This window comes from Dryobates pubescens, chromosome 12 (genome assembly GCF_014839835.1).
Source record: "Dryobates pubescens isolate bDryPub1 chromosome 12, bDryPub1.pri, whole genome shotgun sequence".
Classification (NCBI taxonomy): domain Eukaryota; kingdom Metazoa; phylum Chordata; class Aves; order Piciformes; family Picidae; genus Dryobates; species Dryobates pubescens.
This window is the reverse complement of record NC_071623.1, coordinates 8,534,768-8,562,659: the sequence shown is the minus strand read 5'-3', so window position 1 is coordinate 8,562,659 and position 27,892 is coordinate 8,534,768. Positions and strand designations below refer to the sequence as shown.

Here is a 27,892-nt window from a genome sequence, read left to right as displayed (position 1 = left end):
CAGTTTAAACAGAATGCTGTCCTACATCTGACATCTCTGTGCAAGCAGAGATTGAATGCTGGGCCAAATTCACCCAATACCTTAGCTATAACACAGCTGATTTCAGCAGATTAAACCTTGCCTGTGTTAAAGCTGAAGCTAGGTCCTTTCAGCCATACATAAGATGTGTATAGTAATGGACAATTAAAAAAAAAGTAGTATTATAAATCCCAAACACATGAACTATCTTCATCTCCAGTTTCTGGCTTGATCAATGAAGCACAGAGTGTCATTAGAGTAGTGGTTACACATTTTGATCTGCTGACTGTTGCCAACCCTCAGCATTATTACTTGTGGGCCAGCAAGCACCTGGCATTGAGCTTTGAATGGCAAATGCACTACAGCCAGCCTGGTTCTGCAGTCCTTTCGCAACATCCTCCATCTGCAATGGTGTCTACAGGCTGCTTGCTAGCCAGTGCCCTGTTGAAGGAGCACCATACTTCTTTATCCTCTAGTGCCCCGTTGAAGGAGCCCCCTAATTCTTTATCCTCCAGTCCCCATTGAAGGAGTCCCATCCTTCTTTATCCACCAGTGCCTTGTTGAAGGAGCTGTGTGCTTCTTTAACCTGAAGTACTACATAACCCTCCTCAGTGCTGGGACATCTGACAGCTTGACTAAGGCCCCAGCCAACAGGACAGGAGGACAGAGGAGCTCACAGGCTGCACACTGCCTTAGCTGCAGTTTGTTCTTTCAACAAGCCCTACCTGATTCACTTGTACACAGTGCTCCTTCCAGCTGCACCAGGGAGTGGACTCAGGTGGTTAACAGCTGTCAAGGGTTGAATTTCTTTTTCAGCTGGTGTTCATGGAGCTTGAGATGCTTCACTGGCAGTTCTTTCACTGAGCTCTGCTTGACTTGGGGCCCACCCTACCTCAAGGATGGATTTTCTAAATAAGGTGTTCCAGTTCAGTCAGAAGTCATGGCTGTCACAGAGGAATCTTGTCACAAAATTCTTCAGCTTTTTGCAATTATTAGGCTAGATTATATAATAGTTGGTCTACTTTCAGAATCTGTGAAGCTCCACATACATAAATCATTGTGCTTCTTGAGAATGGAATGGAAGCTGCTTTTCTATTAGATCTTCCATTTGTAATTGCATCTTGTACTTAAGCATTACTGACACTACTAATGGCAAGCAAAGTATATTTGATTTAAGACAAAGCCCAGAAAAAGCAACTGAGAATAAGGCAATTTGTAATGCTTGCAAACAGCTATTTAGTTGTTTATCCAATTGTTATGCTTATTAGGCTAGTTTGTCCTGCTTTTAGTTTACATCCACCTCCCTGAGTCAGCAGAACTGTGGGAGAACAAGCTGGATTTTTTTCTTTTGATACATGTCAGGCTTAACAAGGCTCTGAGCAACCTATCTAGTGGAGGATGTCCCTGCTGACTGCAGGGGGGTTGGACTAGATGTCCTTTCGAGGTCCCTTCCTGTGGGAACACCAGCTACGAGCGGTGTGAGCAATCTGGCAGTGCAGGCCTAGAGCCTGACATGGCGGTAGGCCATGCTCAGCATAAGTGCAGAGCCAGCTACCAGTATGCCAGAACAGTGCTGTGCCTGCAGCACTGTAACTCAAACAAGATGCTGGTAGCTAGAAACATAGTGAGTTATCTCGGGACAACAGGACATGCACCTGCATCAACAAACCTCGCGTGTCATCCATAGCTGGACCAATAATCTATAGCAGTGTGATGTGTGGTCACTCATAGGGAACCAATGAGTCCATGCCAACAAGGCACACCAAGGTTATATAAATTCTAGCAGTTTCCTTGCTACACACTTCTTCTTTTTCTGCCTGTCCTGTCTCCTCTCCTTCCATGCTTTACTGTGCCATGCTTTCACCACAGGCCTGAGCCGTAGGCCTGCAGTACTGGAACAATAAAGGATCAATACCGATCATATTGGTCAGCCGTATTGATTCCAAGAACCTCCGTCGTCGCCATATCTGGCTAAACCTTCCAACCCAAACCTTTCTATTCTATGCATTAATATTGTAACTGCTTGTGAGAATTTTACCTGGAGGCACCCACTGGTAACATTTAATTACAACTTACTTGCTCGTAATTGGACTTGTTTGGGTCAAGAGTACTAAAAGTAATACATAAGACAGCATACTTTTATTTTTTCACAGTGTTCACTATCTGAACTTCTAAGAGAAGACCTTAGTAGTCCTTAACAGGGTCTTCCCACTTGCAAAGGGTATTCATACTTCAGAAACTCAGTATGTATTTTTAGTTCCTTCTCAAAAGTTCTGATAGTGGCTTGTTGTTGTTTTCTTTTTTCTCTCTAACTGTTCCTTGAAAGTGTTGTCAGTGTTTCCTGGGCTGTAATTATTGTTTGCCAACATCAGGAGGAGGTTCCCAAAATAATCTGTCCTCATATGAGCAGATCGTACCCACGTGATTCGTTGCAGTGAAATCAGCTGTCTGTTTTAAATGCTGCCTCTCAGATGAAAGGAGGTTACAGCATCGCATCTCCTACGCCTGCCAGCTTAGTTGTTTTATAAGCACAAGCCCAGCCTGCTCTACCAGGTTCTGCCAGTGTAGTTGTACTGATTCGAGGTCTGAACATTTCCTAGGCCTTCGTTGATGGCAAAATCATAGAAAGGTTTGGGTTGGAAAGGACCTCCAAAGGTCATCTAGCCCAACCCCCCTGCAGTCAGCAGGGACATCCTCCACTAGATCAGGTTGCTCAGAGCTTTGTTGAGCCTGACCTTGAAGATCTCCAGAGATGGGGCCTCAGCTCCCTCCCTGGGCAACCCGTTGCAGTGTTTCACCACCTTCATGGTAAAGAACTTCTTCCTGATATCCAACCTAAATCTCCTCTAATTTCAAGCCATTGCCCCTTGTCCTATCCCTACAGGCCTTTGGAAACAGTCCCTCTGCAACTTCTTGTAGGCTCCCTTCAGACACTGGAAGGCTGCTCTCAGGTCTCCCCAAAGCCTTCTCCAGGCTGAACAACCCCAGCTCCCTCAGCCTGTCCCTATAGGAGAGGTGTTCCAGCCCTGTTCCAGTCCAACTTTGTGGCCCTCCTCTGGACCCTCTTCATCAGGTTCATGTCCTTTCTATTTTGAGGGCTCCAGAGCTGGACACAGTACTGGATGCTGATCTTAGATGACAATATACCTCCCTATCATGAGGGCAACATTTCTGTCTATGTCATGTGTTGAGGGAGATAGCCTGGCTGAGTGAATTGAAAAAGAGCAGCTCCTTCCCTCCTTCCATTAGCAAAGAACTTGTTCTTAACATCCACTCTAAATCAGCTCTTCACGAGTTTGAAGCCATTGCCCCTCACCCTGTCACTGCAGGCCTTTGTAAACGGTCTCTCTCCATCCTTCTTGTAGGCCCCCTTCAGGTACTGGAAGGCTGCTATTAGGTCTTCCCAGAGCCTTCTCTTCTCCAGGCTGAACAATCCCAGCTCCCTCAGCCTATATTCGTAGCAGAGGTGTTCCAACCCCCTGATCATTTTTGTGGCCTACCTCTGGTCCCTCTCCATCAGGTCCATGTGTTGAGGGCTCTGGACCTGGATGCAGTACTCCAGGAGAGTACTCACTAGAGCAGAGTACCTACCTTCTATCCTTTAATGGCCTGAAGTCTACTGTGCATCATTGAGCGATTTGCAGATTTGTGAGAACTCAGGTCAGACACTATTTAAAGTTGTCACAGAATGAGTGACTTCTGATACAAAAGGGCTCTTGGATGTGAAATTTTCACATAGGTTCATTTTTAGGAGGTGAATTTAATTATAATTTAATGCAGCATCTTCATTCCCAGGACCTGCACTGCAAGATGAACATCTTCTGTAGTAAATATCACTAATGAGTCCTAATCTTACACTGATATCTCAATTTGTGACATGTAAGAGGCTTTCTCTAGACACCACATAGTAATAATACAGTAACCACGTGGTATTTGGACTGCTTAAATGAAAGTTAAGGTCTCCCTGCTGTCCAGTTCTAGGCCACTCAGTTGAAGGACAGGGAACTGCTTGAAAGAGTTCAGCACAGAGCCACAAAGATGAAGAAGGCAGTGGAACATCTCCCTGCTGAGGAAAGGCTGAGGGAGCTGGGGCTCTTTAGCCTGGAGAAAGGAGCCTGAGGGGTGACCTCATTCCTGCTTATAAAGATGTGCAGGGCAGTGTCAGGAGGATGGAGCCAGGCTCTGCTCAGTGATGCCAAACGACAGGACAAGGGGCAGTGGGTGCAATCTGGAGCAGAGGAGGTGCCACTTGAACAGAAGGAAAAAATCTTTCCCTGTGAGGGTGCCAGAGCCCTGGAGCAGGCTGCCCAGAGAGGCTGTGGAGTCTCCTTAACTGGAGACATTCCAAACCCACCTGGATACATTCCCATGTGACTTACTCTAGGTGCTCCTGCTCTGGCAGGGGGCTTGGACTCTGGAGGTCCTTTCTAACCCCTAACACTCTGTGATTCTGTGACCAGGTATCAGGTGCTTATGTTATCAAAGATAATCACAAAGAGTGAGCACCGTGTAAATAATTTTCTATTGCTGTGTATTAAACTTTATAAACTGGAAGAACTGTCAGTTCAAACACTGTATAAACCACCTTGCAGTTAACAGAGATGTGTGACAAAAATAATCCATACAAGGAACAAATAAATGAGGTGAAGTGTTTTAGCCTGGAAAACATGACTGAGGGGAGAAAAGAAAGAGAGGCAAGGAATGGGTGACTACAGATTAACTTACTGACGCTTCCAGCACAAGAATATCAAATAATACAAGGAAGAGGCAGGTGCTGAGCAAGCAAAATGAGATAATTCCTCACTGAGCTTACACTTAGGTTATAGAGCTCCCTGCTGCAGGATGATGCAGATCTCAGGAGCTTACCTTTGTCCAAAATGTAAGGCTAGTTTGACCTGCTTGACTAATCCCAAAATGTAAATGCTTAGAAAATAATTAAGGCAGAGATGAAGGGGAAAAGCTCAGAGAAAGACAGAAATATATTTGCACAAAGTCTTTGCTTAACCATCCAATTTTTTGCAACACTATGGAAAACTTCTAAAAGTACTTGGAAGTACTATAAAAAAAATGAAGCAGCTGCTATATAAATTGTTTGCGCTCTTCTTCCAATTCTAGTTATTACTGACAAGAAACTAGACAGAATGCAAGTAATTATATACAGACTGAAAGAGGTTTGAAAAATTATTTCTGGCTTTTAAGCACAGGATCACAGGATGTTAGGGGTTGGAAGGGACCCCTGGAGATAGAGTCCAATTCCCCTGCCAGAGCAGGGCCATAGACTCTAGTGCAGGTCACACAGGAACACAGTATCACAGTAACTAAGGTTGGAAGAGACCCCAAGGATCATCAAGTCCAACCTGTTCCAACAGACCTCACAACTAGATCATGGCACCAAGCGCCACGTCCAATCTCCCCTTGAACACCTCCAGGGACGGCGACTCCACCACCTCCCTGGGCAGCCCATTCCAATGACGAATGACTCGCTCAGTGAAGAACTTTTTCCTCACCTCGAGTCTAAACCTCCCCTGGCACAGCTTGAGACTGTGTCCCCTTGTTCTGGTGCTGGTTGCCTGGGAGAAGAGACCAACCCCCTCCTGTCTACAACCACCTTTCAGGTAGTTGTAGAGGGCAATGAGGTCACCTCTGATCCTTCTCTTCTCCAGGCTAAACAATCCCAGCTCCCTCAGCCTCTCCTCATAGGGCTTGTGCTCAAGGCCTCTCACCAGCCTTGTTGCCCTTCTCTGGACACGTTCAAGTGTCTCAATGTCCTTCCTAAACTGAGGGGCCCAGAACTGGACACAGTACTCAAGATGTGGCCTAACCAATGCAGAGTCCAGGGGCACAATGACCTCCCTGCTCCTGCTGGCCACACTATTCCTAATACAGGCCAGGATGCCATTGGCCTTCTTGGCCACCTGGGACACATCAAGAGGGGGCTCGAAAGTCTCCAGAGGAGACTCCACAACCTCTGTGAGGAGCCTGTTCCAGTGCTCTGCGACCCTTCCGGTCAAGAATCTTACTTTACTTGTAAGCTGTTTTTTGTTAAGCTCAGCAGACTTCTTCTAGATCAGATAAAACAAAATAGTATTGGCTACTCCTTGGGAAGCTGCTGCTCTATTTCCCTTCATCTATCAGCACTTGGCATTTATGCATTTTTCTGTGATACTGTGACATAATATTGCTGATTTGAATCCCTTGTATTTAATGTATTTTCACATCCAGTGACCAATAGGTCACAGGGTAATGGGATTATTGACAGGTCTGGTTCTAGACCCTCAGCCATCAAGTGAGCTTTAATGATGAGTGTTTACCAAAGCTGGAGCAATGAGAAACTAATAAAGGTTGTACTCCATTGAGCAAAGACCAAAAGAAAAATCTTGGTGTTGCAAAGGAGTTTACATGGATGAAAAGCACCACTGGGTTTGCCTGGGGAGAAAAAAAGGTATCTTCCTGCAAACCAGGCCTATTTTCTTCAAATAATCTCCAAGGAAACAGCCTCTGCCAAGCTAAGATGTGATTACCAGTTGCAGGCCTCAGACCATAGCCATTATTGTTTTAACATTTCTGCCTTTCTCTTTATCCCAGTGGGAACCAGGCTGTACAGGCTGCTGTGTAACTTGACCTTGCTTGGAGATAAAAGGAGAGGTTAGCAGGCAGTGATTGCAAAGCCAGAAACAAAAAGACAGTATTTAGAAAATAAAGGAAGCAGCTGGCACTGTATCATTATGTGTCATGTTCCACACCGTGTGGTGTGGGTGGCCCGACAGAACAGTTCCCATCCACGAAACCCCAGACAGAAACTTGGACTTGGTTGTAGTTTGTTTTTTTTCCCCCCATTTTTAAATTTATCTGTGTGATTTTTTTTTTCCATCAATAAGATACTAATGGTGATGATTTTCTGCAATATTTGAGATTAGGACAAAAAAAGGAATGAAAGAAAAATAGAAGGGGGGGAAAAAACTCCACGCAGAATTTTAGTGCTTTTGTGCCGTGCTTTAGTGCCTTGCTTTACAGTTGCTGGAAACAAAATGAACAGTAAATCAGCAGAAAGAGATGGTTATGATTTTTTTTTAAGTCTTTGGGGCTGTTTTATTGCTGTCCTCTGAGCTTTCCTTGCAAGAAGCCAGTGAACCCAGAGGTGAGCAGCCGTGAGGCATGACACGTCTTAAAAAGTGTCTCAGGGATGCTGAAGAACAGAAATGCAGAGTGAGTAAGCACTCAGCATCTAAAAGCACGAGTGCTCAAGCTGGTGTGACAACTGTACATCACACAAGTGGTCACTGTCAAAACTTGAGCAAGGCCAGGAGGTCCCAGCTCCATCATAGAGGGAATGTTAAGTGATAGATTTCCATTGCCTTGTCTCAGCCACCACCTCTTCTTCTGACAAAACCAAAGCAAAACAAAAACCAGCTATGATTTTATACAATTTTCAAGCCAAGAGCAGTAGAAGCGTGGTTTTTCATACCAGACCATATGGCAGATAATAAATATCTGAGGTTCTGATCACTGATAACTTCCTACATAGGCAAAAAAAAGCAATAGATGTGATCAAGTTTCCTGACAGATAATGCCACATCATTCTTCACACATCTTTGCTGTCTCTCATATCTAGAGATTGCAAGCTCTTAAGAGCACATATCCTTTTGGTGCTCTGATCACAGTCAGAGCATTTTGGTGCTATTACAGTATGTGTCAGACCAGAGAAAGGAATTAACAGCTTAGTTAGCTCTGGTTAGGTGGGACTTCTGGTTGCATTCTTGCCTTTATTTTGAATGGCTCCTCAAAAATATACAAGATTCTGATTAAAACCACAATAAAACCACCCATGGTCCCAGTTATCTGTACTGATGTCAGTGGAAGGAAGTGGTGCTGGTAAAGGGGGCTCATTTGCAGCTTTCTAAATCCCAGTTAGTTGTTTTTTTCAGCTGCTATTTACAGGCAGCAAAATACATTTTGCATCTTGTGCCTTTGAAGTGGTAGACTCCTAAAATGCTTTAGGTTGGGAGGGACCTTTAGTGATCATCTAGCCTAACACCCAGCTCAGTGAGCAGGTTGCTCAGAGCGCTGTCCAACCTCACCATGAATGTTTCCCGATGTGGCTTCTACCACCTCTCTGGGCGACCTGTTCCAGTCTTTCAAGACCCTCAATGTAACATAAAATTTTTCCTTGTATCAAGTCTGTACCTAGCCTCTTCTCATTTAACACCATTACTCCTTGTTCTGTCACAACAGGACTGGCTAAAAAAAATTGTCCCCATCTTTTGTTATGGACTGCCCCTGTTAGGTAATGAAAAGCCTCAGTATTGCCCTCCCTCCCCAGCACTCTCTTCTCCAGGCCAAACAAACTGAGCTCTCTCAGCCTTTCCTCACAGGAGAGGTTTTCCACCCCTCTGACCAGTTTTGTGGATCTCCTCTGGAGCCACTCGTTGAGACCAAACTGAGGATTAGGCAGCATGACTTTGTTCTGCAAACAGAAGAATTACATACATAGGATCATAGAATCAACCAGGTTGGAAGAGACCTCAGAGATCATCAAGTCCAACTTATTACCTAATACCTAACACCTCCTGACAACTAAACCATGACTTCAAGTGCCACATCCAATCCTTTTCTGAACACCTCCAGGGATGGGGACTCCACCAACTCCCTGGGCAGCACATTCCAATGGCAAATTACTCTTTCTGGGAAGAACTTTCTCCTCACCTTGAGCCTAAACTTCCCCTAGCACAGCTTGAGACTCTGTCTTCTTGTTCTGTCACTGGTTGCCTGGGAAAAGGATGTTTCCTGCATCCACCTCTAGAAAATCTTGCACTTCTCAGCAGAGACAAAGAATTTGGTTGTGTGATGTGTTTGGAGGGCTTTATTTTCGTCATCATTTTCACTTGTGTGAATTCTGTATGCTCAGGGGTGACCAAAAAGCAAAAATCTGCAGAGAACTAATCAGCATTAAGCCTGGTTACAGCATCCTGGTACAGTTAAATCAAAATTTTGAAACTACTTTATGGAAACCCCTAATTTACTTTCTTTGTGTTTTCTATTTCCTTCCAGACCCTGACAGCACCTGCTCCATTTGCAGATGAAACAAGCTGTCAGTGCCAAGCCCCCCATGAGAAGCTAACCATTGCACAAGCCCGCCTGGGAACACCAGGTATGTGTAAAGAGCTACATCAGCAGCACCATGGGCACTCCTAAAGCAAAGACTCACCCCGACAAACATCTGTCAGTGCTCACTGGTACCTTCCACTTGGAAGCAGAAAGGCCAGCCTGGTATCTGGTGCTATCAGGTAATGGGGAAGAAACCAGCAGCTACAGGACAATTATCCTCTGTTAGAAAAACGAGAAGAGAAAACTTCTCAAGTTAAGAGTTCGATGTTTTTGTGGTTGTCTCCGTGTTAGCCAGAAGGAAGGCCCACCAGCCCACTCCAGCCAGCCTGAATATGGTGTTGTATAGTGGCTGCCTCATGGGTTTTCTTCCCATATTGCTTCTGTATGCTGGAAAACTCTTCTTTCACTAATGTTCTTGTTGACAATATCAGACCTTAAGTGGCCTTGAAGGCCATTTGCCCTTTGCAATGAAACCATGCCAAAATTCTTTATCTGGATGTTTGTGCTAGGCCTGGGGAAATGAGATGACTTCACATGAAGTCCCAAATATGTACTTCAGTGCCCCTAAATTCCAGGATATTAAAAGTCCTCATTTGAAATAAGCTTTTAAAGTGCATACCTTTCATAGCAGTAAGCCACAGCTTTCCACTTAGCTCTGCAAGGAACATTCTCCCATGGACCCTTGAATGTCTTGATGGTAGAAACATCTCTCTGTGGCACTGGAGCACAGTCCACGGAGGCTGGAGCAACACAGCTGCTCTCTTCTCCACTGTCCTTTTGCTTGGAGATGGCACAGGTGTCAGGGATGTCATTTGGTCAAGCAAGTCCTTTGTCTGTTTGGGAGCTGCTGCTGAATATTTCATACAGAAAACAAGCTAGAAAAAGAATGGTGAGAAAAAAAGAAATTATAAACTTGTTAGAAAAGGAGAGCTTGGGGAGAGTTTGACTAAAGGGAAGTGGAAGGTTTATGTGAAAGAGGTAACCAATATATTCTCACAGAGGTAAGCTACAGAGAAAAAGAAAGTCTCTATCCTATGGAGACAGACTGAGAGAGTTAGGGTTGTTCAGTCTGGAGAAGGCTCCAGGGAGATCTTACTGTGGCCTTCCAGTATCTGAAGGGGGCTACAAGAAAGCTGGAGAGGGACTTTTTAGGGTGTCAGGGAGTGATAGGACTGGGGGGAAGGGAGCAGAACTAGAAATGGGTAGATTCAGATTGGATGTCAGGAAGAAGTTCTTCCCCATGAGGGTGGTGAGACACTGGAACAGGTTACCCAGGGAGGTGGTAGAAGCTTCATCCCTGGAGGTTTTTAAGGCCAGGCAGTGTGAGATGTCCCTGCCCATGGCAGGGGAGTTGGAACTAGATGGTCCTTGAGTTCCCTTCCACCCCTGACAATTCTGTGATTCTGTGAAAGTCACAGACAGGAGGAGAGGAAAAGGGAGATGATAGGAAAAAATAAAGAAAAAGTAGAGAAAATCCAGAAGGCAGAACTGACTGGAAAGTCAGGGAGGAAAGAATGAGACATATGGTAGAACTCCAAATGAGGCAGGAAGATGACATTTGTGCTAAATTAGAATATGGGGATGATGGATGGTAATAAATAGGCTAAGTCCGAGAGACAATCACAGAGGGTACAGAGAAGAACAAGTAATGAGCTGGAAGAAATGCTGTGAGTTCACCCACAGTGCTTCTGAACATCAGAATTGGGGTACATCTCCACAATCACCTGATCTTGGAACAAAACCCTGTCCAGCAGAATGAAGCACAACTTGTTTTGGGTCTGAAAAATCACTGTAATGTTTCTTTCTCCACAGCTGACAGACCTGTCAGAGTGTATGCAGATGGGATATTTGACCTCTTCCACTCTGGCCACGCTAGAGCTCTTATGCAAGCCAAAACTCTTTTCCCAAATAGCTACTTATTAGTAGGAGGTAAGATCAGAATTACTTATTGCACTGCATTTTTGCTTCTGTGCTTCAGTATCGGAGTTATTGCTATGCTTGAACCCCCAGCTGTTTATACACTACGACTTTGAATGCTGCTTTCACTCTGGGGGCTTTCTGTAGGTGATTTGCCTCGAATTACATCTCACAATTGCATCAATTAAGGTAAAAGTCAAATTCTGCCCTCAGCAACACAGGCACCATTCCCATTCTAGTTGAAGCAGGTGCCTGCATGACTCTGAGCTTAGAATAGCTCCATATGAATAATTTACCTTTTTCAGTTACTCACTCAAAATTGTTCAAAGCTGGAGATGAGTGAATGAGATCAACCACTCATTTATTTTTGGCTCCTCAGTCACTCTGCTAGCCAGGCACAGCCCATGGCCCCTGGCTCCTTGCTAACCAGGACAGTACCATACTTGCAGACCCAGCCTTCAACATGAGGAGAGAAGCTAAATCTGGCCCTTTATCATTGGAGACCCAGATTTAGGTCATAATTTGAAGGTAATTTTCAGCTTGCCTGTGTCCCTGGGCAAGTTATTTTCTTTTCCTTTATTTTTTTGCAGTGAATATCATCTTTTTTTGCTGGGTGGCTGGCTAACAGCTGTTCAGTAGTTGGTAGGTGCCTGAGAAGTCACCAAAGGGTGGCTCTTTTCCTGCCCAGCTCACTGTGCAAGCTCTGTTCTCATGAGGCCTCATAAACATGCATTGCATTTCCCGTGTCCCTGCACATAAACATTTAACAACAACTTTCACCTGCTCAAACGCTTAGATGATAACAGTGAATGTGAATGCAACATTCAGACACTTTATAAGATGCATTATTTTGTGTCTTTGTCTCAAAGCAGTTGAAAGGGGGGTGTGGGGGGTGGGGTGGCGCAAAAAAGTCCAAACATCGAAGAAAATCAGAAAATCTTCTTACACACTTTTTGGTTTTACTGTGGCAATTCCCATGGAGCTTCCTGGGAGAGAAAGGAGACATCCCTTTGTTATGAAGGAAACATTTAGTACTTTCTTACCTTCCTGCTGAGCCATACAGCTTGCAGAAGTACTGAGTGGAGGTGCAAGACTGTGAGGTTTAAAAAAAACAATGCAAGTTATCTAGGTTTTGTTGTTGCTTTTAAGGGCATGTGTGTGTGGCGTGTCTAAAGTGAGGGAAGGAGCTCTGGGGCAAAAGCATGGCTGCTTTGAAATTCACTGCATAGCTTCACTTTGCCCTTCTTTTTCAGAGTGAAGGACAAAGCAGCCAGCACTCATCAGCACCTTTTCCCAGCAAGGCACTGTGTCTTAGCATGTTTAAAAACTGGGCACCTTTCCACACCCACATCCAATTTGTGCTGCAAAAGCCCTGGTGGGATGTTGTCTTTGTGGGCACCACAACCAGCTCCTTCTATTTCTTATTCTGAAGACAATTCTTTGGAGCTAAGTTTACTTTAGTTGTACTTAATAGACATTTATACCTTCCCAGATCAGTCATTAAAGCAGAACTACAGAATCAAAAGGAAATAACAGAGACATTGTGTCTGCACTACCCATGAACAGCCATCAAAAAATAACCCTTTCTGCAGAATGTAAGCAAAAATAGATCTTTTCCAATAATTTTAGCAGACCCTTTCTTCCAAGAGAAGGTAGCTGTAGAGTTCATAAAGGCTGTAAATAAGTATAAATACAGTCTTAGAAGGGATCTTTCCACTGAAAATGCTTTGATCTCCATTAAATTTCTTGTCAGCAGGCATCAAAAAATTACTTAATAGGACAGAGCAGCTTTTTGCTAGTTGAAATTCATATGTCTGTTATTATCTGGCTATGAATTTTGCACAAACTCCAGGGCTATCTAAGCCTTCTGACATATTTTTTCCTGCTTAACAACCTTAACAGCAAGAACACCCATTTTAGATTTTAAAGAAAGCCTGCATCTTTGCCAGCACCTTGCCTGATAGGTTGATGTTTTCAAGTTAGAAAGAAGCAGCAGCTGCAGGGCTGCTCTCACACTTTCCCTGCAGCACTAAGAATGTTGCCTTTATTATTTGTCCAAGTGCATTTGTTGTTTGTCCTGGTGTCACAGACAGGTGAGATCCAAAGGCAGAGGTTTGACCTGTGGGGAAGGCCAGCCCCTGAGAAGCCAGCTGTAAGTGGGGATCACACCATTCCACATGGAGTGGGAAATGATTATTGAAACTTACAATATTGGACAGAGTTACAGTTGTGAGGCCAGGTCGTTGTGTTTTATACAGTGGTCTGTGGCTAGAAAGAGAATGCATAACTTTCATAGTCCCCTAGCAACATGGGCATTGCTTCTCCTCATTTTACAAGCAAGTATTGGTACACATTGAGTGTTAAGAATGCAGGATTGCTGTGCTTTAAACTTTACTCATTCCACCAGAGCATGTGGCTTCTCCCAGACCTTTCCAGGGGGTTTCCTTCTACAATGTCCCATTTGGACATGGCACAAGCTTTATTTCTCTTTCCATGAAACCTGCTGACCTCCAAGCTAAACTGAGAGACAGATTCCTTTAAAATCTGCCATGGCTTGCTTTCCATTAGTGTTTATTTAGTGAGAAGCTGTTCTGCTACAATTTAAAGCATTGTTTGCATAAGAACAAAAAGCAGGAATGGGAGGCCCAGAGAGGCTGAGTGACCTCCATCTTTGGCCTTGCTCAAGGAGGGTTGGTTGGATTAGGTGATGTCCAGTGGTGTCTTCCTGCCTCAACCATTCTGTGAAATACATGAAGGTTGCAAGCCCTCCCTGATTGCCGATGCTGCACTTTTGGATTGGTTTAAAGCATTGGCCTTCACCCCTGAAATATCACAGTTAATGAAACCCCATTAAGAGTGGGATTGAATTGACTCAGCAGTGCATACCCCACCACCTGAGATGTCCTACAAGATCTCATTCACACTCTAGCTGCAGCTCCAGAAAAGGATCTCTTGGAGGTTGTAATTGCCAACCCTGAGCAGAACTCTCTAAGGTTACCTGGAGCACACCAAATTTAGCTAAGATAATAATTGCTTGATGGAATTATCAGGACATAATCAACTGGTGGGCATGCTGCTTCAACTGAGTGTAGCATCACTTTGTTGATACTTCCACATTTTAGTTTGCAGTGATGATTTAACACATAAATTCAAAGGCTTCACTGTGATGAATGAAACGGAGCGATACGAAGCCCTCAGACACTGTCGTTATGTGGATGAGGTCATCAGAGATGCACCCTGGACACTGACACCTGAATTCCTTGAGAAACATAAGGTACAGCTCTCCCCTTTAACTCTCCCTTTCCTTTGTAGAGTAACAGTTGAGAATAAACAGTGAGTCAGTGAAATTCTGTTAGCTGGAGTGGGTCCAGAGGAGGGCCACAAACATGATCAGAGTGCTGGGGAACCTCCCCTGTGGGGACAGGCTGCAACAGTTGGGGCTGTTCAGTCTGGAAAAGGCTCCAGGGAGACCTTAAAACAGCCTTCCAGTACCTGAAGGAGGCCTGTAAGACAGCCAGGAAGGGTCTTTTTACAAAGGCTTGTAGTGACAGGATGACAGGGAAGGGATCAAAGCTTGAGGAGGGAAGATTAAGATGGATATTAGGAAGAAATTCTTTTGTAGTGAGAGTGGCCAAACACTGAAATAGGTTTGTCCAGGGAGGGTGTGGATGCCCCCTCCCTGGCGGTGTTCAAGGCCAGGTTGGATGAGACCTTGAGCCTGTTCTAATGGAAGGTGTCGTGCCAGTGCCAGGGGGTGCTGGGACTAAATGATCTTTAAAGGTCCTTTCCAACCCAAACCATTCTATGAATCTATGAAATTACTTAATTCAGTTAATTGCAGTCACTGAAATCAGGAGGCAAACACTGACATTGTTTGCCTACATCTTTGGCAGGAGATGTTATATTTGTCTTACCTTCGTTTCTCAATACGCTGAGTTCTGTAGGGGGGGTGTGAATGGCAAAATAACACTGAAGAATTGTTCACAAACTGACTTTCAGGAAGAGAGATCATGAACCAGGGAAGTATTATGTAGTGACTGAAGTCCTGAATTAAAGGCAGGCTTCTTATTAATGGCAACAGGCCAAATACATGAAAATGTCCTCTCTCCTCTAAAAGGCTGTCTTGCAGTAGCTATGAACCTTAACAAAAGCGTAAGTAACCAGGGTGTATTTTAGTGTTCACATCACTGGGTGATGAAAAAACAGCTTGGCAGCACTAGGTATACACAGAGATATGCACAGCCCTAAAGAGGCAGAATCATCCTGCTTCTGTGCTGTTGAAAGCTAAGGCTTTGCTACTTGACTTGGCTCTCCCAGTAGCAACAAAAGCAGGAATGGGTAGCTTAGGTTTTCTACAGAGTGTCACACAGAGGCAGACAGAGCACAGCAGTGCTTCTGGAGCCAAGCTTTCTGCTCTCTCAGAACTGACCACACAACACAGCAGCTGTAGGCCTGAACCTACTGCAATATTCTAGGTGATGGCTTTAGGGTGAGAATGTCAAAACCAAGTCAGCTGATGTGGAAAAAAGAGATGCTCCTCCACATTGACCCCCTCCCCACTGAACCAAAAGTCAGCGATGGTGGCATGAGAGTCTTCTTCTGTTCCCTGGCAGATTGACTTTGTAGCCCATGATGACATCCCGTACTCCTCTGCTGGCTCAGATGATGTATACAAACACATCAAGGAGGCAGGTAAGGGCAACTTCACATTCTTTGCACCTTCCTTTTCAGCCTCAGCTCCAATGGATTTACTGTCTTTTGAGCAGCAGAAGCAGCAGAGATAAGGTCACGTTCTCTTAGACCCTAACAGTAGGTCCTGTTTGCTTCAGCTGACGGATTCACTTTGTGAAGCCACAAAGGATGTCCTTGGCTGAATTCCTGCCATAACCCCCAGGAAACCATTTAGATCTGTCATGAAAGAGTCCCTTCTGGATTGTAAAAACAATTTTAGAGTGCTCAATTAAGAGCTTTGAGTGAATGGAAATGAGTTTAGTTCCCACAGCAGCTTAGCCAGCTTCAGTCATTTGGTGAAAACCACAAACTGATGACTCCTTGACACAGCCCAGTCTTGAATCCAGGCAAGCACAGGCAGTCTTCAGGAGTCACTCAGGATCAACTGACATAATGCTTATCACAAGTTTTGCTGATCAGCAGTCTCTCTCTGTCCAGGACAGCATGCATGCCAGCAGAAAAAGATGGAGTGAGACTGAGAGAAAAGAATGTGAGAGATGTTGCTATGGTACATCTCACATCTGACCAATGACACTCATTTAGAACAATCTTTGTTTTCCTTTTTACACCCAAGTGTAGATCTGCTCAGAACTTTTTTAAAGGCACAGCCTAAACTGTCACATGCACCAAGGGTTCTTTTCACTATGCTGGCAGAGGGTTTAAACCAGTACCAGAGAAGCTGGACATGAGCCAGCAATGTGCATTTACAGCCCAGAAGAGGTAGAGAGGTGATTCTGCCACTTTACTCTGCTCTGGTGAGAGCTCACCTGGAGTACTGTGTGCAGGGCTGGAGCCCTCAACACAGGAAGGACATGGACCTGATGGAATGGGTCCAGAAGAGGGCTATGAAAATGATCATGGGGTTGGAACACTTCTGCTGCGAGGCCAGACTGAGGGAGCTGGGGTTGTTTAGCCTGGACAAGAGAAGGCTCTAGGGAGACCTAAGAGCAGCCTTCCAGTACCTGAAGGGGGCCTACAAGAAGGCTGCAGAGGGACTACAAAGGCCTACAGTGATAGGATGATGGTTTGAAATTAGAGGAAAAAGAGATTTAGATTGGATGCTAGGAAAAAGTTCTTTACCATGAAGATAGTGGAACACTGGGACAGGTTGCCCAGGGAGGTAGCTGAGGCCCCATCCCTGGAGATCTTCAAGGTCAGGCTGAACAAGGGTCTGAGCAACCTGATCTAGTGGAGGATGTCCTTGCTGACCTTTGCTGGTCCCTTCCAACCAATTCTATGACTATTTAGGAGTTTGGTTGACTACAGTGAACAAGCCAAAATCAGCAGTTTGCCTCTCTTCAGTTCAAGGAGGCTGAATTAAATCAGAGGACGTACTACTTGGCCAACATTTGCCAGCAGCAGCTATCCTGTAACACAGTGAACAACACAGGAGAAGGGACTGATCATACCTTTCTTTTGCTCTCTAAAGGTGTTGGTTCAAACCCTGGCAAACCCATCCTTTTCCTGCTCTGCCTAAACATCTATTTGGAGGCTTAAAAAGATTTCAGAGCAAAACTGCCTGATAGTAATTTGTCATGCAGAGTGACCTTCTCAAGCTATACAGTGACAGCAGTAGACCAGGTATTGACCAGAGCTGAAAGAATAAGCTTTTTATAGCAGCAGTTCTTGATCTTTTGCCACTTGCAAACCTCACTGTGGTGTCAGGCTCACACAGCTCTCCTTTGGGAACTGCTGTTCTACAGTTTCAGAGTCAGCACCAGCTTACTTCACTAGGAAATAAAACAAAGGTCCACCCAGCATCTGGCACTGTGAGATGCTGGAGAAGTGACTTCAGTCTTGTAAGGCTGCATTTTTTCACATGTAAACTGGGAGATCTAGTGCTGTGTTATCAATACAGGCTGGGGGATGATGTGATAGCCCTGAAGAAAAGGACGTGGGGGTGCTGGTGGATGAGAAGCTGGACATGAGCCAGCAGTGTGCACTTGCAGCCCAGAAGGCCAATGGCATCCTGGGCTGTATTGAAAGAAGCGTGGCCAGGAGTTGGAAAGGTGATTCTGCCACTCTGCTCTGGAGATACTTCACCTGGAATACTGTGTCCAGCTCTGGGGCCCTCAGTCCAAGAAGAACATGGACCTGGAGCAGGTCCAGAAGACAACCACAAAAATATTCAGAGGGCTGAGCATTTGTCTGATAAAGACAGGCTGAAAGAATTGGGGCTGTTCAGCCTGGAGAAGAGAAGGCTCCAAAGAGACCTTAGAGCAGCCTTCCAGTACCTAAAGGGAGTCTGTAAGAAAGCTGGGGAGGGAGTGTTTACAGGGGCAGGTAGCAACAGGACAAAGGGCAGTGGTTTGAAACTAGAGAAGGGTATGTTTAGATTGGACATCAGGAGTAACCTCTTTACTGCAAGGGTGGTGGAACACTGGAACAGGTTTCCCAGGAAGCTGGTGGAAGCCCCATCCCTGGAGACATTCAAAGTCAGGCTTGGTGGGACTCTAACAACCTGATACAACTGGGGATGTCTCTCCTTACTGCAGGAGGGTTGGACAAGGTGACCTTTAAAGGTCCCTTCCAACCCAGTGCATTCTATGATTCTATGGTAGCCCTAATGCTCCAGAACAGCATTACTACAGTGGTGAATTTCCCTCCTCCTAGGGGTTTTGTTTTAAGCAGAGCAATGCTGTGGATGCATTTGTTTGTTTCCCTTAGTTCCAGTACTCCCCTTTGCCCACACTGGGTTGCTGGGGAGCAGAGACGCAAAGGGGAGCTGTGGAGCTTCTCATGTAGGTTCCTGTATGTTCCCTTCAGCGGGTGGGAGGGCACACAGACAACTGTGAGCTGGGTCAGGGTGTGCTGACTAAACCTCTGCACATCTGTGACAGTCAGTTTGGAAAACATGAATCAGTCCAATCCGTGAAGCATACAAAAATAAAGCAGTGACTAAAGGTAATGTTCCCATGGGTGGTCTTACACATCTGCTTGGAAACAATTCCACTTAGGCTTAGCAAGGGTAGGCTTTGGATTTTGTTCATGTGTTCTTGTAGCTCCTATCTACGAAGGCTTCTGGCTCCAAGTGGGTTTTACTACTGCCAAAAATAGTTTCCTGAGTGACTGCTGTAAGCCTGAAAAGCACTATCAGGGAAACCTCTCTGTTCATGATTAAAATAATCTTTTAGCAGAATATTAATTAGAGACCAGAAAGAAAAAAACTATCACATAGCCTTTAGGCACAAGAGGCTGTGCTAAGCTTCTTGATTTCTTCTCCAGATCTTTTTCTAATGCTGGGAAATCACAGAAGCACAGAATATCTGCTTGTAAGAGTACTCCAAGCTCATCCAGTCAAACCCTCAACCCAGCATTGAAGGGTCAACACTAAACCATGTCCCGAAGCACCAGGTCCTCACACAGCTTATGCACCCCCAGGGATGGTGACTCCAGCACTGCCCTGGGCAGAACATTCCAATGTTTGACAGCCCTTTCACTGAAGTATTTCCTAGTATCTAGCCTGAACTTCTCCTGGTGCAGCTTGAAACCATTTCCTCTGACCCTGTCACTTTGCCACCAAGGAGCAGAGGCTGCCCCCTCCTCACTCCAACCTCCCTTCAGGGAGCTGTAGAGAGCAATGAGGTCTCCCTTCAGCATCCTCTTCTCCAGACTGAACACCTCCAGCTCTCTCAGATGCTCCTCACAGCCCAGGTGCTCCAGGCCCTTCTCCAGCCTCATTGCCCTTCTCTGGACATGCTTCAGCCCCTCAAGGTTCTTCCTGTAGTGAGGAGCCCAGAGCTGAACACAATACTCAAGGTGTGGCCTGGGCAGTGCTGAGCACAGGGGGATGATCACCTCCCTGTCCCTGCTGGCCACAATGTCTCTAATCCAAGCCAGGATGCCAGTGGCTTTCTTGGCCACCTGGGCACTGCTGACTCATGTTCAGCTGACTATCAACTAATACCCCCAGATCCCTCTCTGAGTCACGGCTTTCCAACCACACATCCCCAAGTCTGTAGCTCACCATGGGGTGGTTGTGATGCAGGTGCAGGAACTGACATTCAGCCTTGTTAGACTTCATACAATTAGCCTTGGCCCTTCAGTCTATCCTGCCCAGACCTTGCTGTAAAACTTCCCTGCCCTCTAGCAGATCAACACAACCACCCAGATTGGTGTCATCTACCCACAGTGTAATGCCTGAGCAGTAATTTGCCAGTAGCTACAGCATCCTTTTAAGACAAAGCCATTCAGCAAGACCAGGAAAGGCTGGAGAGTTGTCCAACAAGGACAAGGATGGAGTCTTGTATCTGGGAAAGAACAACCCCATGGGCCAGGATAGGTTGGAGACTGACTGACCTGTTGGAGAGAAGTGTAGAGGAAAGGGACCTGGGCATCCTGGTGGACAACAGGATGACCATGAGCCAGAAACGTGCTCTTGTAGCCAAGAAGGTCAATGGCATCCTGGGGTGGATTAGAAGGGGTGTACTTAGTAGGCTGAGATTCTCCTCTCCATATATTCTGCCCTAATGAGGCCACATGTGGAATATTTTGTCCAGCTCTGGGCCACTCAGATCAAGGATCTCAGGGAACTACTTGAGAGAGTCCAGCACAGAGCCACAAAGATGCTAAAGGCAGTGGAACATCTCACTGCTGAGGAAAGGCTGAGGGAGCTGGGGCTCTGTAGCTTGGAGGAGCCTGAGGGGTGACCTCATTCATGGTTATAAAGATGTGAAAGGCAGCATCAGGAGGATGGAGCCAGGCTCTGCTCAGTGATGCCAAATGACAGGACAAGGGGCAATGGGTGCAAGCTGGAGCAGAGGAGGTTCCATGTAAACATAAGGGAAAACTTTTTCCCTGTGAGGATGCCAGAACCCTGGAACAGGCTGCCCAGAGAGAGAGGTTGTGGAGTCTCCTTCTCTGGAGACATTCCAAACCCACTTGGATTCATTCCTGTGTGATCTACTCTAGGTGCTCCTGCTCTGGCAGGGGTGTTGGACTGGATGATCTTTTGAGGTCCCTTCCAACCCCTAACATTCTGTGATTCTGTGAACAGCTCTAGAGATCCTGCCTTGATGAGGAGCAATTAGAAAGCAATCTATACCTCAGGTGTGTTGAGGCAAATGCAGGCAGTATTAATAAAGGGCCAGGCTGCTTAGAGACTGATCTGTTGGAGCAGGGAGAGTGGGAATGGAGCCACTGACATAGCCAGGTGTAGATGAAATGGTATGATGGAGACCAATACCCTCAGTCCCTACAGCGTATCCATAGCTGTTCACTCTACCATTACACTTCACCTTCCTGTTACAAGCTTCTGGCATCTCCAGGGTATCTTCCAGTTACTGGAACACATCTTTTTACTGAAGATGCTTCCTGGCTTATGCCAAGGCCAGAGGCTGCTCTGTTTTGCTCAGCAGAACAAAGACCATCAAGTGGTACAGCACTTGAGTGAAAATACACAGGAGGGCAGCAAATGGCCTTTCAGTGGCAGGAGTGAGAGCTAACCCTACTGCTTCTTTATGTGACGCTAAGGGTGGGCTGCACTCAGGGAATTGCCAGAACCATGAGACTGAGCATTCCTGGCTTGGGGAGCCCCTGCCAGTCTAATCAGTTCTACATCACAGCTGACACTGGGAAGAGGACAAGTTTCAGCCTTTCTGAAGGCCTGGAGAAAAATGAAGGGTACAGTAACCTAACACCTTCCCTAGGCACTCAGGGGAACAACATAAAAGAGCTAGGAATACACCAGGCAGAACTGCAAGGCCCTTACCTTGGGTCAGGCATTTCTGTGTTCATCCTCAGCAACCTGCTGCAGTGCCTGGTCCTGCCATGCTTTCTCAGCAGGCTTTTTTTCCCCACTTTGCTCAGGAATGTTTGTACCAACTCAGAGAACTGAAGGCATCTCCACATCAGACATCATCACCAGGATCGTCCGGGACTACGACGTGTACGCCCGGCGCAACCTCCAGCGAGGATACACAGCCAAGCAGCTGAATGTCAGCTTCATAAATGTGAGTCCACCATCTGCAGCTGCTTCTCCAAAACCCTCTCCTGGGACCCCCAATGTAGAGTTAAAGGTTGAGAAAAGACATATCTTCCTTCCTCCTGCTGCTTTAAAAACAGCTGGGAAGAAGTTGATTTAAAAGCAGCTGGTAAGCTGAGGGTTGTTTTACTCGCTCCCATTCAGCAGCAGTTTCATTTCTATCTCATGCTTTCACATAAAGAGTTTCTTATGCCTTAGGGGTTCTCAGATTTGTTCTTTAGCAGCTCCAAGGTTAAGCTGCTGTAGCATAAGGTATGCTTTCTCCAGCCTCAGACTCTGATGGATCCTGACATACATCCAGTTCTGGGCTCCCCAGTTCAAGAGGGAAAGGGATCTACTTGAGAGAGTCCAATAGAGGGCTACAAGGATGATGAAGAGACTGGAGCACTGTCTGATGAGGAGAGGCTGAAAGACCTGGGGCTGCTTAGTCTGAAGAGAAGACTGAGAGGGGATTTAATAAATGCCTATAAATATGAGGGCTGGGGGTCAGGAAGGAAGGGACAGCCTGTGCTCACTTGTGCCCTGGGATAGGACAAGGGGCAGTGGTTGTGAACTGCAGCCCAGGAAGTTCTGCCTCAACATGAGGAAGAACTTCTTTACTACATGTAAGGGTCACAGAGCACTGGCACAGGCTCCCCATAGAGGTTGTGGAGTCTCCTTCTCTGAAGACTTTCAAGCCCTGTCTGGATGTGTTCCTGTGTGACCTGCACTAGATTCTGCAGTCTTGCTCTGGCAGGGAAGTTTGACCTAAAGATCTCCATCAGTCCCTTCCACAGTGCAAGCCAGGCTTCACAGACCTCCTGCATTGGTACCACAAATGTTAAATTTGCATTTATAAAAATACCATGGCAATAGTTAACCAAGGACATATGGATTAGAATCTATTAAGGCAATGGTTTTTTTCTTCTTCTCAGCTGTCAAAGAGTCCAAGTCCTTATATCTTAACTCTTCTGTCCCTGCTTTTAAAACAGGAGAAGAAATATCGCTTTCAAAACCAGGTGGACAAGATGAAAGAAAAAGTCAAGAATGTGGAAGAAAAATCAAAAGAATTTGTTTACAAGGTGGAAGAGAAGAGCCATGACCTCATTCAGAAATGGGAAGAGAAGTCCAGGGAATTTATTGGCAACTTTTTAGAGCTATTTGGACCCGACGGAGCGTGGGTAGGTATTCTGTTATCCCAGGAAGTCTGGGTGGCTTTTATTTCTCTTCTGAACACAGATTGAGACCAGATTCTTTTGCTGCAGTCTTTGTTTTGAAAGCCAGCACAGCAGGGTAAGAGCAGACCTGGTTGCTGGATCCCACATCAGAGCCAGCACTGCAGCCAGGGGATTTGCTACTTGTGGCTGTAGATTCTTAGGGCTCATTTGTGTCTGTTGTGAAGGCACAATGCCGAACGTGATGCTGCTCTACAAAGGGAGGGGCAAGGGAAAGTGGCCTCCTGTTTCCCGAGTTAATGTCCCAGCCACAGAAACTTTTGCTAAGAACAAGAGGAGTGACATTTCCTCCCAGTGTTGTAGGAAAAGCATCAGTGACACCAGAGCTGAGAGGTGGTTGTGGCTTTTTAGAGCTCAGGTTGAGCCGTGGCAACAGGAAAGACTTTAAAAATAATGATAGCTTGTTATTAGTGTCAACATTGTTATTAGCATTCATTTTCCTCATCACTGTTAGTTAGATGTTGCTTTTAATGTTGACATTAACAGTACAGGAATCATTCTGGGCATGCTGGATTCCTAGATCAGCAACTTGCATGCCATTAATATGCTGTTATTATTTCACAAATAATTATTGTGTTAGGCTTTATGCCAGCATCAATTTTCTATAAGTAAAGGCCACATAACCCACACACACAAAATGCCCATTTGTGAAAAAGGTCCAAATGTCAGCTTTCAAATGTCAAGATGTCTATAATTCAGGAGCAGTTTTGCTCACCTGTGCAATCCTCCACGTGAGAGAGTCACAGAGGGGCCAGAGCCAACGATTACTGTGGCAGGAAATGTCTGTGCTGGCATGAGAGAGAAGCACCACACAGCCCAGCATGGAGGTCCTAATGGCAGAGGTGCTGCTCCATGGAAGCAGAAAGCAGTGAGGCTCATTGCAGCTCTGCTCAGCACCAAGCAGGCAGCAGAGAGATAGCAAGGTTCACAGGGAGGGTTTCCATGCCAATCTCCCTCAGAAGTGTACCTTCAGGACCAAGTGTTCCTTCAAAGGGCCAGCTTCCCTCTACTCTGTGCACAGAGGGGATCAAGGAGGGTTGCATCATCTCAGACATCAGCAGGGGCTCAGATAAATCTTACAGGCTGCAAACACAACCCAGGGACAGTGTTTATGCCACAGCGTGTCCCCACAGCCTGGACCCAAGTGTGGCCTTGTAGGAATCAGCAGCAGTCTGTAAAGCCCACCTGGCACTTGTTTGGTAAAGCATATGTTGACACTCTAGGCAGCAAAGCTCTGAATCAGGCAGGTTTTTTTGTCTGGTAGCAAGTTTGCCAAAAGCAAAGCATTATTTCCCTGAGCTGGTTGAATGTTCTTGAACTTGCTTGAACCAAGGCTTTATTTTCCCACCTCTGGTAAAGATGCAGAGCACACCCAGCCTTGTCTTACCCTCTGGCACTTCAAGGAAGCCATTAACACTTGTTCTGCTTCTTCAGCACCCAGCAGCCTGAGGAGCATCCCTGTTAGGAAAACCTTGCCTGCAAAGGGCCTGACTTACTGAACCCTGCTAGAGCACAGCTGCAGGGGAAGAGTCATACTAGAGGCAGATGAATTACACCACCTTCTCCTCCTGCAGAAGCTGTGGGTTTAGCTAGCAGCTTGAAGGTTAAAGGAGGCAATGTGGGCTGGCCAGGCACTTACCCTGCTGAAGGAGCACCAGCTTGCTCAGGCAACAAACTGCTGAAGTAGGGGACAGGCGTCCTAAGCCTGGCTGAAGGCCTCAGCAGGAAAGCAGGATTCTCCTTTCCATCCCTTGAGCTACCCACATAGCATACCAACCAAGCTGGGACACTTTCACCTCCCCCAGCAGCACAACACAAGCACCACAATGCTACTGAGCTTTCTGAAGTGGCTGCTAAGGCACCAGGGGCAGGAGGGAGTCAAAAGTGTTTTGCTTGGTCAGGGAAAAAGATATTTCCTATCAAACAGCTTTCTCCTGTTGGCAGTTATCTTCAGTGTGAGGATGAAACAGACTAAGTGAAGCCAAAAAAACTCACTTCCTTTGATCTGAAGAGGAATTTTTCACTCCTGCCACTGAATTTCAACAGGCTCCAGGGCTTTGCCAGCCCTGGTGATATTCTCATAGCTGTTAACAGCAGAAACCATCCTCCACCTGAATACTTCCTGGCACCACTTACCAGGAGCAACCACCATCTGCTAACTCTTGAGATTTGAGGCAGTCTTGGCTATTTTGGGCATAGCAGCAGTGGAGGGGTAGGTTATATGCTATGGATCTTTATGCGATGAGAGCCTTGCTAAGCGTGGCTCCAGGCAGGAACTGTTCTGTCATTCTGCACCACAGTAACACCCAGACTCTAAAACTAATTTAATGAAGGCCAATGTGATAAGGATATAAATTAAGTGAGGGAGCTCATAAAGGAACAGCCAAGTTTGGTGTTTGTGCCCTATGGTTAACCTCCAGAATTAGCAAACACCAGAAACCTGACGGGAAAAGCTAGCATCTGCCTCTCCACTGGCAGGGAATACCGAGTTGCAAAGAGGGGGAGGAAGAGCAAGATGGGCAGCCACATGCTCCTTGGCTGGGAGGAAGGTAATCGCAGTCACTGCAGGGGAAAGGGGAGGAGGAACAAGCTGAGAAAGTCTGTGGATTGCAGCTGCCCAAGCGTGCAGAATGTGTTTTGAGTCTGCCTAAGTACTTTGCTCTTGGACCTAAGCAGAAACTTACCTGTGTCTGGGCTGGCTCTTCCGTTCCTGCCCAGCATCACCTGCGATCCACCTGCCAGTGCTGCAACCCAGGCTGAGGCTCCCTGCTCCCCATGCCCAGGAGAAGCAGCAGGGCTCTCACCTTTGCCATCTTCCACGTGAAGCCTGCAGCCGCCACGCAGGACGTGCCACACCTCCTGTAACCCAGCCCAGCGCAAGGCCACGCAGGTGCTAACATCCAGCGGCTTGCTTGATTGGAAAGGTCTCTTCCACCCCACCAGCTCTGGCAGGCCTCCACTCAGCTTTACAACTCAAGACCAACAATAAAGACCAAAGCAGAACACAAATCCTGCACGTTTCTCATTTCAAAGACACCTGAATCCTGACATTCTCACCCTCACTGTAAGGGTCTAGGTGGTGCCTGCTCCAGGTAGTTGGGGAAGTGCCTGCCAGTATTTGGCAGGTGCTGTGACTTCCTCCCTTGATAGGGGAAAGAGGAAAGAAGTCTGGACCAGCCAGAAATCTTAGTAGGACATGAGTGGTTCATCCCAGCATGCTAAAAGGAAAAGGTTCTGTAAACAAGGAACATCGGGTGTTCAGGCAGAAAACTGACTCTCTAAGACAGTTTAACCAACACACAGAAAAATTCCCAAGGAGTTCCCCCTGGCTGGCTTAGGATAGGGCAGATTGTCTGAGCTAAGAATAAAGCTTGTCATGTAAAAACCAGGTTATGACAAGGACAGTAGAAGAGGCAAAGGCTAAACAGGCAGAACCTTTCTCCACAGGAAGAGTAGTTGCCCAGTGGAATGTGCTGCCCAGGGAGGTGGCAGAGTCACCATCCCTGGAGAGGTTGAACAAAGGCTTGGATGTGGCACTTGGAGCCATGGTTTAGTTGTCAGGAGGTGTTAAGTATTAGGTAATAGATTGGACTTGGTGACCCCTGAGGTCTTTTCCAACCTCATTGATTCTGTGAACTGGTTGTGCTTCAGCACAAAGGTCTCTCACCTCTCTCCCAGCTGTCTCCCAGGTGAGCAGCACAGTGCAGCGCAGCCCCTGCCTGCCTGCAGCCAGCCCTTGCCCCCTGTGCCTCACTTCTCGCTTTGCTTTTGCAGAAGCAGATGTTCCAGGAGCGCAGCGGCAGGATGCTGCAGGCCTTCTCTCCCCGCGAGAGCCCCAACAGCAGCCCTACGCGAGGCCGTTCTCCGTCCCGCTCTCCATCCCCACCCTGGGTCTTCAACAAAGCCTCCCCTCCTTCCTCTCCAAAAGCTGCCTCTGCCTCCCTCAGCAGCATGAGCGAGGGAGATGAGGATGAAAAGTAGAAGCAAAGGTCTATTTTTTTAACCAGAAGAACAAGCGATGAACTCAAGCACTGGATGGGGAGAAGCGCGAGGAACACCCAGGGTACCTCTGACAGCAGAAAACATGCTCTGGGAGAAGATGCTGGAAACCAACTGGAGCACACCAAGGCAGATCTCAGGAAGAGCTTACCCTAGCCCCGCTCCCTCGCCATGCCTGGAGGTCAGGCCAGCAGCGCTTGCCAGAGGCAGTACTGGGGACTGACAGACACATCCCTCTACAGGTTCCTGTCCAGGCATTGCTGCCTTTGCAGCTGCTAGACCCAGGCCAGCAGAGAACTCAGCAAGGAGTGGGGCCGGCAGGAGAAGCCCTGCCAGCTCCCCAGCACACAGGCACGTTGGTGACTGCAGCCTGTGGATGGAGAAGATGCAGTTGTACTGCACACTACTAATCTTCAGCTCTTCTGGCACACGAAGAAATGGCATTGCTGGAGCAAATACATTCAGAAACAGGAAATGAGATACTGATTTTTTTTCTTCTTTTTGAATGAAATCTGTCCCAGACCTCAAACCATGCCAGTGAAACAGGAGAGCCCTCCAGCCAAGTTGGTGGAAACCCATTTAATCAAGCTATTGAATGCTGCTTGTTGCCCAAGCCTCTGTATGGGGTAGAGCTGGGCTGTATTTGCTTTATCAAGTCACCCTCCGTGCTCCTAGTGCCTGAACAGCTACCTGATTACTGTTTTGCTCCCTGGCTTTGGGCTTTGCACTTTGGAAGCAAAAAAGTAAATGAAGAGACAGCCCCAGCTGGAATGTGGTGGTGTAGAAACCAGTTTGAAGTTGTTGGTGATTTTTTTTTAGTGGTGAATTATGAGACAGGTAGAATCTCAAGGCCTTGGCACTTCCTAGGAAACCCTGCTGCTCACAGCTACAAGCAGGACAGTGCTGCTGTCCTCAGATGATACTC

At 46.5% G+C, this 27,892-nt stretch overlaps 1 protein-coding gene across 1 annotated transcript in view; it reads left to right on the top strand.

Moving 5' to 3' along the window:
• Positions 1–26,973, top strand: part of PCYT1B (phosphate cytidylyltransferase 1B, choline) — a 33,748-nt gene extending 6,775 nt beyond the window's left edge. Inside the window, exons 2-8 of the mRNA XM_009900784.2 lie at positions 9,067–9,166; positions 10,936–11,052; positions 14,163–14,314; positions 15,654–15,732; positions 21,580–21,722; positions 22,726–22,914; positions 26,743–26,973. Of these exons, the coding sequence (XP_009899086.1) occupies positions 9,067–9,166; positions 10,936–11,052; positions 14,163–14,314; positions 15,654–15,732; positions 21,580–21,722; positions 22,726–22,914; positions 26,743–26,949 (987 nt within the window). The 3' untranslated portion in view covers positions 26,950–26,973. The remainder of the gene's footprint in view (positions 1–9,066; positions 9,167–10,935; positions 11,053–14,162; positions 14,315–15,653; positions 15,733–21,579; positions 21,723–22,725; positions 22,915–26,742) is intronic.
• Positions 26,974–27,892: the final 919 nt, after the last annotated feature.